At 38.0% G+C, this 13,972-nt stretch overlaps 1 protein-coding gene and 1 pseudogene across 1 annotated transcript in view; both read right to left on the bottom strand.

Moving 5' to 3' along the window:
• The window catches only part of LOC124992739 (zinc finger CCHC domain-containing protein 14-like), a 231,746-nt pseudogene that overhangs the window by 26,370 nt on the left and 191,404 nt on the right, over positions 1-13,972 (bottom strand).
• LOC124992782 (serine/threonine-protein kinase PAK 2-like) overlaps positions 1-13,972 on the bottom strand; it is a 93,598-nt gene that overhangs the window by 2,300 nt on the left and 77,326 nt on the right. The window contains exons 9-10 of the mRNA XM_047564032.1: positions 9,092-9,191; positions 6,195-6,391 (exon numbers count right to left, since the gene is read on the bottom strand). Coding sequence (XP_047419988.1) covers positions 6,195-6,391; positions 9,092-9,191 — 297 coding nt within the window. The remainder of the gene's footprint in view (positions 1-6,194; positions 6,392-9,091; positions 9,192-13,972) is intronic.

The raw sequence follows: 13,972 nt of genomic DNA on the forward strand, positions 1-13,972 counted from the left end.
GCCTCAACCTCAGCCTAACAAGATTGTAATTTTAAGAACACCAATATATTCCTTCATGGATGGTCCTTAAAACAGTGTTGTACCTAAAAACACTGTGAAACCCAAGGTCACCTAGATTTTCTCCTGCATTAATTTTATTCTAAGACCTCAAGCCTCAGACAGAAATTAATTTCACATTAAGGTCTCAAGACTGTTGGAAACCCCTATACCTCCATCTGAAGGGATAAGCATGGGAGTCCATAAAATACTCAAGCTCAGTATTATCACCCCAAGAGTCCACGCTTGGCTGCCCCTAATCTCCTACCACCTTGACATCTGACTCACTTTACTCTTTATTTTCATTTATGTTAATGATCATAAGCAGCCCAGGACTCCCAGTTCTCCCCCAGTATTTCCACCCTAATGCCCATATGGCTCTGAACATGCTCCTTACTTTCACCAGCTGTGCATTCAGGGGCAACATTTCTTCTCACCCAACTCTAGGTCTAGAGATAAAGCAAGTGTCATTTTGGCTTCTCATTGCTCTCTGAAGTCTTCACTCTTCTTTTTCTCTAATATGCAGTCTTTTGAAGACAAATCTACCTTTCCTTGTTTTCAATGCTTACTAAACCCCAGGTCATTCCCTCCTCACTCCTTTGAGATCACAGCTCTTTGCACTGTTACCTCTCACATTACTCCTGTCCTGATTGGTGGCTACATCAATAGCTGCACAGATGCCTGCTGCAGTTCATTGTCCTCTGCTCTCATGCTCTCAGGGCTTGCCTTTCTCACCTTATACACTATGTCCTTCCCTCTACCAGGACAGATACGAGCAACCACCACCCTTACTGTGTTTTTGCCTCTACCTCCTATCTTTTGTACTCCCAGTACTCCAAGGTCAGCAATCCTCCGACTCCACTGGAACCTAAAATCCCATAGGACATTCAGTGTTCATCCTTCCTTTCACATGTCCCTTCCATGACCCTCTCCCACTCACTTGACAGCATTTATCTGGCTAAGATGTGCTTACATGTGTGGACTTCTTTCCTGTATCCATCAGCTCAATGTAGTGGATAAACACCACTTATCTCCAATGGGTGGCATCACTTACCATTGACATCCACTAACCTCATATGGGCTCCTCGTGCCTTCAGCAGTCACACTACATCTCCCTACTCCACTCACTCTCCTACTCTCCATTCCTGTCCTAAGACACATGCACTCAGTTGTCATGTCTCCTTAGCTGCCTCTTGACTGTTGGGATTTCTCAGGCTTCCCTTGATTTTGGTGACTGTAGAGAGTTTTGAGGAGCACCAGTCAGGTACTACATAATCCTTTGTAGGATACCCCTCCAATACAATGCGTCTGACTTTGGTATGGTTATCTCACAATTATGGGCTTTTGAGAGGAAGGTCGCAGGATTAACAGTGCCACTTTCTTTACTTTCCTTTTCTTCTCTTGTAGTACTGGCGATTGATCCCAGGAGTGCTCTCCCACTGAGTTACAGCCCCTGTCCTTTTCATTTTAAACTTTGAGACAGGGTATCACTACATTGTGGAGTCTCGCCTCCAAATTGTGACCCTCTAGTCTTCACTAGCTTGACCACCATGACTGGCAACACCACTCTTTTCATTGCATCATATGAAGGGGACATATTAGCAACATGATTTATGACTGCTCAGGTTGACCTTATAACCTGACTAATGTCTTGATAAGTGTTTCCATTGGGAAGCGTCTCTTCTCTTTCCATACTCTGCTCACTGTAAGTCACTCTATTCAGTCCACACGTGAGTTATCCTCTACTTCCTGCAGGGTGGAGAATCCACAGAAATGTTAGAATTCCTCAGCATGGGTGATTGTTCTGTCTCTTTTCCCAAATGGATTTATTCAATCATTTTTATCAGCATGAACTCAAATATTTATTTTAAATTTCAAGTTATAATTCCTTACAACTGTGTATTGATGATCAAATTGCGTCTGCTTTGGTTAACCTACACTCTCACTTGCCCCATAAGATATACCTCCCTTGATCTAGCCTCTTTTTAAAATTTAAAAGTTTATTTTTAATTGAGTACTAATAATCATATATATTTATAGGGTACAATGTGATGTTTTGATATTTGTACACATTGCAGCATGGCTTTTTCATTTAATGATTTATTTTGGGGGGCTAGTAGATGAATTTAGGTCCTTACACACTATGTAAATCTCCACGACTGCGAAATTTCCAGCCCAGGAATTTCCTCTTTTTTGTTTTTTATTAATCTGTAGCTTTTAGTCACAGCTTTCAAATTTGCCATTTAATATATGCATCTTTCTATGCCCATACTCTTCCCTTCTATCATCAAGTGATACATCCTGTGACACAGGACAAAACCCCTAGGGTTCTTCCCTTGGCCCTGAAGATTTATTGTCATTTTACAAATGCATATCTCCTGTCTCCACCGTTATTATTTTTATGTAACTAATTTTAACTTTTAAAGATATTCACATAACAAAAATTCATATATTTATCCATATAGTTAGAAGTACATTCAACTTTCATATATTTGAGAAACCTGTTGTTTAGCTTTTGAAAGGTAGATTTCTGGGTTGACTTTTCTTTCAGAACTTCATTCCACATTTACTAAAACACTTGAAACTGTCTTCCAGCTCACTTGTTGTATTGCATTTAAAATTTTTTTCCTGTATCTTTCTGCTTCAATGTGGCTCATTTCTATTGCTACAATAATCTATCACTAATCCAACCAAAAATATTATAGTTTCCATAATGTGCTAGTCAGTTTTTTGTCAAAGGGAAAAAATGCCTGAGGACAAAGCTTAGAGGAACAGGTATTTTGCTCACAGTATCAGAGGTTTAGTCCATAGTACACGGATTCCATTGCTGTGGGCTCAATGTGAAACAGAACATCATGAGACAGGGCTTGAAGGAGGAGTGCTGTTCTGCTCAAGGTGGCCAGAAAGCACAGAGTGGGAGAACGGGAAAACAGAGAACAGGGAAAATGAGCCCTTGGAGGGCAGCCTCCAGGGTCCCATCTCATCCAGCCACACTCCTACAGGTACCACCCAGTGCATTCAAACTAGGAGAGACTGACTGGTGATGACTCTCCCAATGCTCTCATTTCACTTACAAATAGTCCTGCATTAACACAGGAGCTCTTCAGGGACACTTCATATCCAAATCACAACACAAAACTAACTTACATTTGGGTCTTTTAAAAATACGTCTTCCAAATATCTGACTCTTTAATACTTGGGCTATAATTATAAAAACTATTTTACTGACCTTGTGTGCTAATTCTTTTTTCTGTGTCACTTCTGGGTTGTTTCAGCTGAATATTTGCTCCTCAAGATGAACTTAGTTTTCCTACCACTTTGTCTTTCAAAACTTTGGATATCTGGGTGCTTGTTAGTCCTGGCCGCTTCTGGATCCCTATATATATTCTCTTATATTTTCCAGGCTGATCAAAGCTCCTTTTCTTTGAATGACTGACCTATATAACTTTGGAGGCCATACAGGAGGTAGAGTTTTTTTCTGGCTTGCTTCATCTTTGAACAGTCTTGATGATCTCCTCTTCATTTCTTCCCCTCGAGGTGATCTTAACAAATCTTGTGTTCTTCCCTGTTTCACATGCCTGGGCCTCAGCCAGGTCAGGCATGATTCTTACATGTCTTGTCTGCCTTCATCTTGTGGGTGTGTTCCATGAGAATCTGCTTTGTTTTGGGTCATGGCCCTTCATCTTCTGGACAGGCTCTGATACACGTGGGTCTTCTTAGATTCCTGGTATCTTGAGAGCACCTGATGCACAATACTCACCCTTCTCACACCAGATTCCTTTCTCACCCATGCCTGGACAACTGCCCTACCTGCAGGCCAAGGTGCTTTTCCAGATTGAGCCTGGGAATGCACAGTAAGCTCATACATGACCAGCCCATCTGTGTCAGATTCTGGATCTACTGATAGTTGATGACATGTGGGAATTAACTGGTTTCACAGGGGTACAACAAGACTTCTCTTGGAGACAGCAGAAGATGCTGAAGACTAGCCTCTTCTGACGCCTGAGTATAACCATGGTTATAGTTGTGGCCATATAAATATTACTGAGGTGTGTTCTGGGATTAACTTCTAAGCTATTAGGGTCTTATTTCTGATATTTGTGAGGTAAAACTGAAACAGTTTTTAATTTAAGGGTGATTAATCTCCCATCATGGAGACAAGGCTCTTGTGAGTCTTCTACTCAGTGTGTGTGAAAGGCTATGTTTTCCATGGTGGCTGATGGAAACAGACACTACCCCAGGGCCTGCACATGTGGCAGGCGCTTCTCTTTCCCATCTAGTTTCTCTGAGCTGGGGGTCTAACTATGTTACCCAGACTTGAGCTACATGATCCCTCAGACTTCCAACAGGCTGGGATGAGGGTGGGCACCATCTCACCCAGTCCTGGGGTTTGTTTCTAGTGATGGAGGTTGAACTGAGGGTTTTGTGCATGCTAGGCATGTACTCTACCACTGAACTGTACCTCAGCTCAGTCCTTTCCAACCTGATCAGATAATTATACATCAGAGTTCTTCTCACCAATTGGTTCTTCACACCATTCTCTGTTGAATGCTTAAGGGGGGGCCCTCCACAGGTCTTGGGACACTTCAGCTTTCCTCCTATCACAGCTTTTCCTCCAATGCCCCATCTCGCTTATATCTATCTGTACATGGCCTGGAAACCAGGGCAGTTGTAGGGTTGATTTCAGTTGCTACTCACTTTCAGACATCACTGTCCTTCATTCATTGTATTCTGCAATGTCTAGAAAACCACTGATTCATATAATGTATTTTCTAGGAGAAGATCAGGTAGTGGTGTTTATCTGGTCCCTGTTACATGATTTTGATAAGATGATGACCCCATTCCAAGTGTTCACCAAAATTACATCTAAATTGATCAAGGCTCAGTCTTCATCTTAATGGAAGTAACTGTAGTGTCTCCCAAGCAGATCTCTCCCTCACTTTTTGTCTGTGGATTTCAAGGTATATCTTTATCTAGTTTTACTCATATTTCCTACCATTCCTTCTTAGTCTCCTTGCAGGTCTACTTCATCAACTCTTAGATATGACCTGTGTCAGGGTGCCAGCTCTCTTTTTGTCTGTCTATACCCACTTGACCTTGTGTCCTGAATATTAACATCATAAAGACTGTCAAATTGTTTCTAAAGCACTTATTTAAATTCCCACCAGCAATATATGTGAGTTCCAACCTTGCTTTCTTTAATTTTATTTTTGTAATACTAGGAGTTGTACTCAGAAGTGTTCTTCTAAAAACTATATACACAGCCTGCTTTTTTTTATTTTGAGGAGTTTTGTGAGGATCCCCAGGCTGCCTTAAAACTTTCAATCCTCCTACCTCAGCCTGCCAAGTACCTGGGATTACAGGTGTGCACCACTGAACCTGGCCAACAATTCCAGTTGTCCCACATTCTCATCAGCACTGATTGTTGTCTGACATGAGGTGTAAAGTGGTGTTCTCTGGTTTTGGTTTATATTTCCTTAATAATTAATGATGTGAGGTCACAACACAGGTGGGATGATGGGCAAAGTTCTTCACCTCAACAGCTAGAGTATTTATATTTGTTTAAAGTCTACTCTGTTTGAGAATGGACATGAAATGTGTCAGTTATATACCTTTCTTAGAGGTGTCATCATGCTTTCCTCTGTTCTGGACATTAATTTTCAGAAGCTGAAGATGAAAGTTGATAACATGATTTCTATATCTAGGGCACAAAGATGTGTAGGAAAGGTACCTCTAACTTTGTAGTAAAAGCATCTATGGCTGGAGGTGTGGAGAAGTGGGACATGCTTGCCTGGCATGTGCCAGGCCCTGGGTTCCATACTCAGCAACACATATAAATAAATAAAATGAAAGATCCATTGACAACTAAACAACTTATTTTAAAACAAAGGTATCCAACTAGGGTACAACAACTATGTACAAAGTTGAGACTATTCTTCCATTTACTCCTACCAAGAAACCGTACTGCTTACTAAAAAAAATCTACACTCTTTAGCCTATACATTCAGCTTTATAAATAAAAAGTAATTTGATGTGTAGATTCAAAATAAGGGTAGATTAGGTTTTCTTAAGTTTTGATTATAAATTCTTGATCAATGAACAACAGAAGGAAGCTTTACAAACGTCTTAAGGAAAGGTTGGCATTAAAATGGTCTTACCCTTGAGGGGCCTTCCCGGAGGTATGGAGGCTCTCCTTCGACCATCTCAATAGCCATGATACCCAGAGACCAGATATCCACTTTAGGGCCATAACTTTTCCCTCTAACCACTTCTGGTGCCATCCAGCAAGGTGTTCCAAGCACAGAAGTGCGTTTATTCTGCTCAGGGGTGATGTGAGCACAGAAACCAAAGTCGGCTAAGATACAAAAATGAAATATCTAGAGTTAATAGTTCTAGGTATGGTTTTTATAAGAGAGCCCAGCTCAGGTGACATAATTACATTTTGACTATTAGGTGCTTTTATTGATTTTTTAAAAAATGAATTTAATAATAAAATAATCCAAACTGGGATTAAAATATATTGATGATGTTACAGACTTCCAATTTTGCTTTTCCTTCCTTCAATAAAGAGCAAATTATTAGGAGGGTTTTTATCCTGAAGAATATATTTTATTCAAAATGTTATATTAAAACTGAAAGAGATTCAAAAAGCAGGGGAAAATCACCAAAGGTGGACACCAAACCAAAATGAACTGAATCAGTCAAAGGTCAAGACACTGAAACTTCTTTAGAAGAAAATAAAGAGAAACTAGTATGATTAAGCATACAATTTAGCAGAGAGTATAGAAGAAAAAAGCCATATTTAAGTACAGTTGCACTGTCAAGGTACTTACCAGCATTAATCTACTTCCAACTATCTCAAGTATGACTGAGGAATAGAAAACCTCTGTTAGTACTTGAGATTGATTTTGTGCAGAGTCAGGATGTGTATTTACAGTCTTCCCTTCTCCTGTTAAAGCCATTCAATCACTTATGAACTACTGACATCAGGTCTGTAACCTTCAGCCTCTTTTGTATTTACATAGGAATGAATAATAGCTATGAACTGCTTGATTGCTTTTACCTAACTAGGATATTTTGTAAGGTATTGTTTTCAGAGATCCTTCCATATTAGTACATTTATGTGCCTCGCTTAAAAACGATATTAGAGTGTATAAATATACCAAAGTACCATTCCTTTACTGTTTGACATTTAAGATAGTTTTAGTTTTTCTGTACCATGTTGCAGAGAATATACTTTTACTAATTGTGTTGCATAAATGGATTAAGTTATAGGGGTGAATATGAGAAGACTAATGTTAGGAAAAATAAGGATTATAATGAAATGCATGTTTATAAAACCCCAGTACCATTCCAAGTACCTTGTTAAAATATCTAATCCTCATAATAACTATAAGAAATAGGTTATCCCCAGCACCGCAAAAAAATAAATAAATAAATAAGAGAAATAGGTAATTTTTTTCCTACAGGTTGTGGGAAATTTACATTTTCTTTGAATTGACACTTATACATTGAACCACATCTCCAGACTTTTAAAATTATTTTATTTATAGAAAGGGTCTGAGAGAGCTGATTTAGGACCTTGTTATGTTGCTGAAGCTGGCTTTGAACTTTCAATCCCCTGCCTCATCCTCCAGAGTTGCTGAAATTATAGGGGTGTGCCAGGCAAGCCAAACATGGGTGATTTCTTTTGAATTTATTCATTTCTGTGTCTGTGGATGGGTGGGTCTGTGTGTGTGTGTGTGTGTGTGTGTCTGTGTGTGTGTATGTGTTGGTGGTGAATTAATTCCAGGGTCTTCTGCATACTAGGTAAGTGCTTTACCATGATCTGTAACCTCAGCCTCACATACGGTTTTTTTTTTCTTGTTGTTGGTGGGGGGCTTTTTTCCAGGGATGGAACCCACGATTGCTTGACCACTGAGCAACATCTCCAGTGCTTTTTATATATTTTCAGATAGGGTCTCACTAAGTTGCTTAGGGCTTCACTAAGTTGCTGAGGATGGCTTTGAACTTGTGATCCTCCTGCTTCAGGCTCCAAAATCACTGGGATTATAGGCATGCCACACTGTGCCCAGCTCAAGTTATGCTCTCTATTTTTTTTTTAATATCTTTAGTTGTCAAAGGATGTTTTATTTTGTCTATTTTTTTTTATATGCAGGGTTGGGGATTGAACCCACGACCTCACCCATGCCAGGCAAGCTCTCTACCACTGAGCAACAATTCCAGGCCCTGCTTACTATTACAATTATTCTCATTGTCCATTATGGGAAAACAAGGCATATATAGTTTTAGTTAATTCACCGAAGATCATTTATATAGTAAACGTCCAAGTCATCAAAAAATATTATCCAAAAATGGATGTGATTATCTACTTACAACTTTCCCACTAAGAGAATTCAAAGATACAATCTTATATTTTGAGGACCTGATTGAATAACCTTTAGAAGTTGTAGTTTCATAGTTCTACTTGAGACCTACAGAGGGCAGGGCAGGAATTCAGAGATTATGAACACAGCAAAGAAGCTCAGGATGATTTTCATGACTCTATTGTGTCTCAAGGAGAAAAAACTTTGAAAAGTGGGATATGTCCCTTGTCATCTCTGACATCATGGTCATATAGCCTTCTCCTTGATGAGGCTATACTGTACAAATCTCAGATATTGATGAAGAGTACAATCAGAAAAACTAGTCTAACAGATGGCAGGAACAAATTCAAATTAGTCTCTTCAAAATGGCATCAATGCTATGAGAGTCTCAGGCATTGTTTTTTGACATTTTCATCTTTAATCTCCTTAAATATTCTGAAGTTGGTACTATTATCCTCCTCAGTGAATAAATGGGAAAAGAGACACAAAGAGATTAACTTGCCCAACATTATTCAGCAAAGAGTAGCAAATCTGCTGTTTAAACCCAGTCTAGTTCGCAGTTCATGGCCTTTACCACTTCATTCTTTCCCTTTCTTATATAAATTTTGAAAAATGGTAACAAAGAGATTTTACATTAAAAAGGGAGGAAAGTACAAAAAAGTAAATGCTTTTCTCCACTTGTTACTCACTAAGTTTCACTGATCCATCCATTCCCAAAAGGACATTGTCACTTTTGATGTCTCTGTGAATCACTTGATTAGCATGTAAAAACTCCAATGCCTGTAAGCACTGAACAAAAGAAAACACATATCAATGAACATTCCTGAAAAGTCCCAATACCTAGTTCCCAGAGGAGTTAGAGTAGTACTTATGGCTTGAGCACTACCTCTAGCCCTCACCCAAACCCCTGCAACACTGAACATTTATAAAGAAAAATCTCCTCTCAAATGCAAAGTGCTGAAAATATAATATGTTAATTAGTAGCAATATCCCTGCCATACTCTGATCTCATCTGGAGACCTTATTAGATAATTTCCCATCAGGACTTTTTTTCCTAGTGACTTTTTTGTTTGTTTGTTTTAGGTGAGACCTTTCTGTGTTGGCCAGAATGGCTGAGACTGCAGACATATGCCAATTCCTAGGTGGGGATCAAATCCAGGGCAATGTGTATGCTACACAAATGGTCTACAACTGAGTTACAGCCCCAGTCTGTGCCATGGATTTTTAAACTTAGTCTTCAGTACTCTCTTATAAAATGATGGATGAGTCCATACAACCTCTAGGCTTTTCAGGTTTAAATGCCTAACAGCACACAGTACTTGATAAATAAGCATAAATTCTTTAGAAATTACTTCAACAGTAGAAAATAAACTTGCAGTTATTTGCACTTGAACCCTAAGGTACTCAGAAGTCTAAACATATGAGTCCCTGAGAGAAGCAGGTATTAATGAGGGTGGTCTGGTTGCATTCAGTGAATTGTCAAGGTGATGAACCAACGTCCTCTTCATTTCTTCTCTGGTAGATTTTATGTTAACCTATATGCACAATCTGGCATCACTAATGAAATAGTATGTTAGTGGTAGTGCTCATTAGTAAAGAACTTGCCTAGTATATGTGAGACTCTATAGGCCTGATCCCCAGACCTGAAATGAAGAAAAGAAACAGACACACAAAAAAACACCACAATTAAAAGTAAATACATGGAATGATGTCATTGTCTCCATTTACAACAGAAAACATTTTCTTAAAGAAAGTAAGAATGAATTCTTCCTTTCCTTAACAACAAAAAGAAGATGAGATTTTAAAATTTTCTTTGCCCAATGGTTTCTGAATATGAACTCAAAGGATGATGTTACATTTGGGAATAGTTAGTTGTATTTTATTCTTATTACCATTAAGGAAGAACAACAAAGTCTGCATATTATTTCTAACTACTAAAAATCTCATTCAAAATATTATAATGTAAAATAGAAAATATCAAAGACACCGACAAATTTTTAGAGATTTATGATCCTCCCAAACTGAATCACGAAGATGTACACAATTTAAATACATCAATTGCAAGCACTGAATTAGAAGAAGTCATCAAAAGACTACCAACCAAGTAAAGGCTAGGAGCAGATGGATTCTCAGCCGAATTCTACAAGACCTTTAAAGAAGAACTAATACGAGTACTCCTCAAAGTATTGCAGGGAATACAAAGAGGGAACCCTTCCAAACTCATTCTATGAAGCTAGTGTCACTCTGATACCAAAACCAGACAAAGATGTATCACAATAGCTTCAGAAAAAAATACTTGGCAATCAATCTAACAAAAGAGGTGAAAGAGCTCTACAATGAAACTATACTACACTAAAGGAAGAATTTGTAGAAAACCTTAGAAGATTAAATATCTCCCATGTTCCTGGATAGGCAGACTTAATCTCCTCAAAATGGACATTCTACCAAAGGTGCAATGGGGATTCAATAAAATTCCAATTAAAATCACAATGACATTCCTCATAGAAATAGAAAGCAATCATGAACTTCATCTGGAAGAATAGGAAATCTCCAATAGTCAAAACAATCCTCAGCAGGAACAATGAAGCAGGAGGTATCACAATACCAGAACTTAAACTACACTACAGAGCAATAAACATAAATGGCATTTTATTGGCACTAAAATAGACAGGCAGTCCAATGGTATGGAACAGAAGACACAGAACCCACATGAATACAGTTACTTCATACTAGACAAAGGAGTCAAAAACATTCAATGGAGAAAAGATAGCCTGTTCAACAAATGGTGCTGGGAAAAATGGAAATCCATATTGCAGTAAAATGAAATTAAAACTCTACTTCTCACCCTGCACATAACTCAACTCAAAATGGATCGAAGACTTAGCAATTAGACCAGAGATCATGCACCAAATAGAAAACAAACTGAATAATCATCATGTTGCCTTAGGATCAGACTTCGTTAACAAGACTCCCAAAGCACAAGAAATCAAAGCAAGAATCAATAAATGGGATGGACTCAAACTGAAAAGCTTTTTCTCAGCAAGGGATTCAATCAATGACGTGAAAAGAGAGCCTAAGGAGTGGGAGAAAATCTTTTACACATGTGCTTCAGATACACAACTAATCTCCAAAACTTATAAAGAACTTACAAAACTTTACACCAAAAATACAAAGCACCCAATCAATAAATGGGCCAAGGAACTGGACAGACATTTACGGAAGAAGATATACAGGCAATTAATAAACATGAAAAAGTGTTCAACATCCCTAGTAATTAGAGAAATGAAAATTGAAACAACTCTAAGATTTTATCTTACTCCAATTACAATGGTTATTATCAAGAACACAAACAATATTAGATGTTGGCGTGGATGTGTGGGAAAAGACACACTTTTATATTGCTGGTGGAGTTGCAAATTGGTGCAGCCACTCTGGAAAGCAGTGTGGAGAATCCTCAGGAAACTTGGGATGGACCCACCTTTGAACTGATTTATCCAAATCCTCGGTTTGTACCCAAAGGACTTATCATTAGCATACTACAGTAACCCAGCCACATCAATGCTTTTAGCAGCTCAGTTCATAAGAGGTACATTGTGGAACCAACCTAGATACCCTTCAACAGATGAATGGATGAAGAACCTGTGGTATATATACACAGTGGAATATTATTCATCCATAAAGACCAATAATATGATGGCATTTGCAGATAAATAGATGGAATTGGAAAATATCATGCTAAGTGAAATAAGCCAATCCCAAAAAACCAAAAGCCAAATGTCTTCCATGATAAGTGGAAGATGATACATATTGGGGGTGGGGGATTTCGAGGCAGAGAAGAATGGAGGAACTTTATGCAGTGGGAAATGAGCGGGAGTGGGTATGTAAAATGGTGCAATGAGACAGAAGTCATTACCCTATGTACACCTGTGATTACACAAATAGTATGAACCTACATCATGCACAAACATAGAAACGAAATGATGTACCCCATTTGTGTACAATCAATCAATATGTACTCTGTAAAAATAAAAAAAAAGTAAGAGAAATTCTTCCCTTCCATAAGTACAAATATAAGATGAGTTTTTAAATTTTTCTGTCCCCTATGGCCTCTGAATGTAAACTAAAAGGATAAATAATAAATTTGGGAAAAGTTAGCTATATTTTTACTCTTATTAATATCAGAGTAGAAAAATAAACTCTGCTCATTAATTCTAAATCCTAAAAATCTCATTCGAAATATTCTACTGTAATACAAGGAAAAACAAAGATATAAATGGTATCATCATATCATTTTTACCAGGCGTTTACTAAGATTCTTGAAAAGAATGAAGTCACAGAAAATCCCTGGTACAAAAAGTAGAAATAAAATTGTCACCATTTAAATATTTTGGAACTTCAAAGAAGACACAAGTAAATGTCATTAGAACAATTAAAATGATTTCATATCAACTATGAAAAATTTGAGAAAAAAATTAAGAGTAAATAGATAAATTCTTGTAAAAATTTGGTTAGTTTTTAGGGTGTCAAACAACATTTGTTAAGGGATATAATATGCAGAACTATGAAAGAGTCCTGATTTCTTCTTTAACCATTTGGTGGAACACATCTCATAATTATATTTTTTCAGAACTTTGCCTTAATAAAAATAATTCACTACATATTATACAAATTTTATAATTCACTATGTATTATAGAACTGTCTCTCATAAACTTTCTATGTTTGTCATTCATGACAATGATCCCTGTGACTTCAGGAAAAGTCGTGTCAGGTTCCATGACAATTAGCAGACCATATAAAGTCTTCTTTGTAGAAAAGTTAAAGACACACAGATGAAACACTTGTTGTTGGTTAGGACTTGAGCAATTAGGAAAATTCTACTAACATAAGCAAACAATACATCAGGAATGCATTAAAAAATATAAAGAAAGCACCAATTTTTTCAACTTCAGTGAGCTCAATGAAGCCAGAATCAGATACAATCATATTAAAATTAAACATATGTCTTAGATTGTCCGTTTTAGTTCTAGTTTCCATTTGGGGAGTGGGAGAGGATCGGGGGTGAGAAGTGGGGTACTGGGGATATATCTAAGAGAGATTTACCACTGACTACACCTCCAGTCCTTTTTATTTTTTCTTTGGAGACAGGGTCTTACTAAGTTGCTTAGGCCCTTGCTAAGTTGCTGAGGCTGCACTTGAGTTGGTGATCCTCCTTCCTCAGCCTCCTGAGTCACTGGGATTATAGGCATGTACCACCACACCTGGTGAGGGGCATGTTTTTAATAGCATCCCCATTGATTCTCAATTTTCCCTGTCTGGATGGTAAACTATTGTGGTGTCTACAATGAGATTTACCTGTAAATTTAATTCTTCAAAGGCCTTAAACAGGCATGCTTGTAATCCCAGTCCCAACTCACATGGGGGTAGGAGGATTAAAAATTCCAGGTCAGCCTAGGCAACTTTGGAGATTGCCTTAGAATAAAAAAAAAAAGATGAAGATCAAAAGGACTGGGGATGTAGTTCAGTGGCAGAGAGCACCTGGTTTCAATTCCCAGTACCACAAAAAAAGAAA

The sequence above is a fragment of the Sciurus carolinensis genome, chromosome 9 (assembly GCF_902686445.1).
Source record: "Sciurus carolinensis chromosome 9, mSciCar1.2, whole genome shotgun sequence".
NCBI lineage: Eukaryota > Metazoa > Chordata > Mammalia > Rodentia > Sciuridae > Sciurus > Sciurus carolinensis.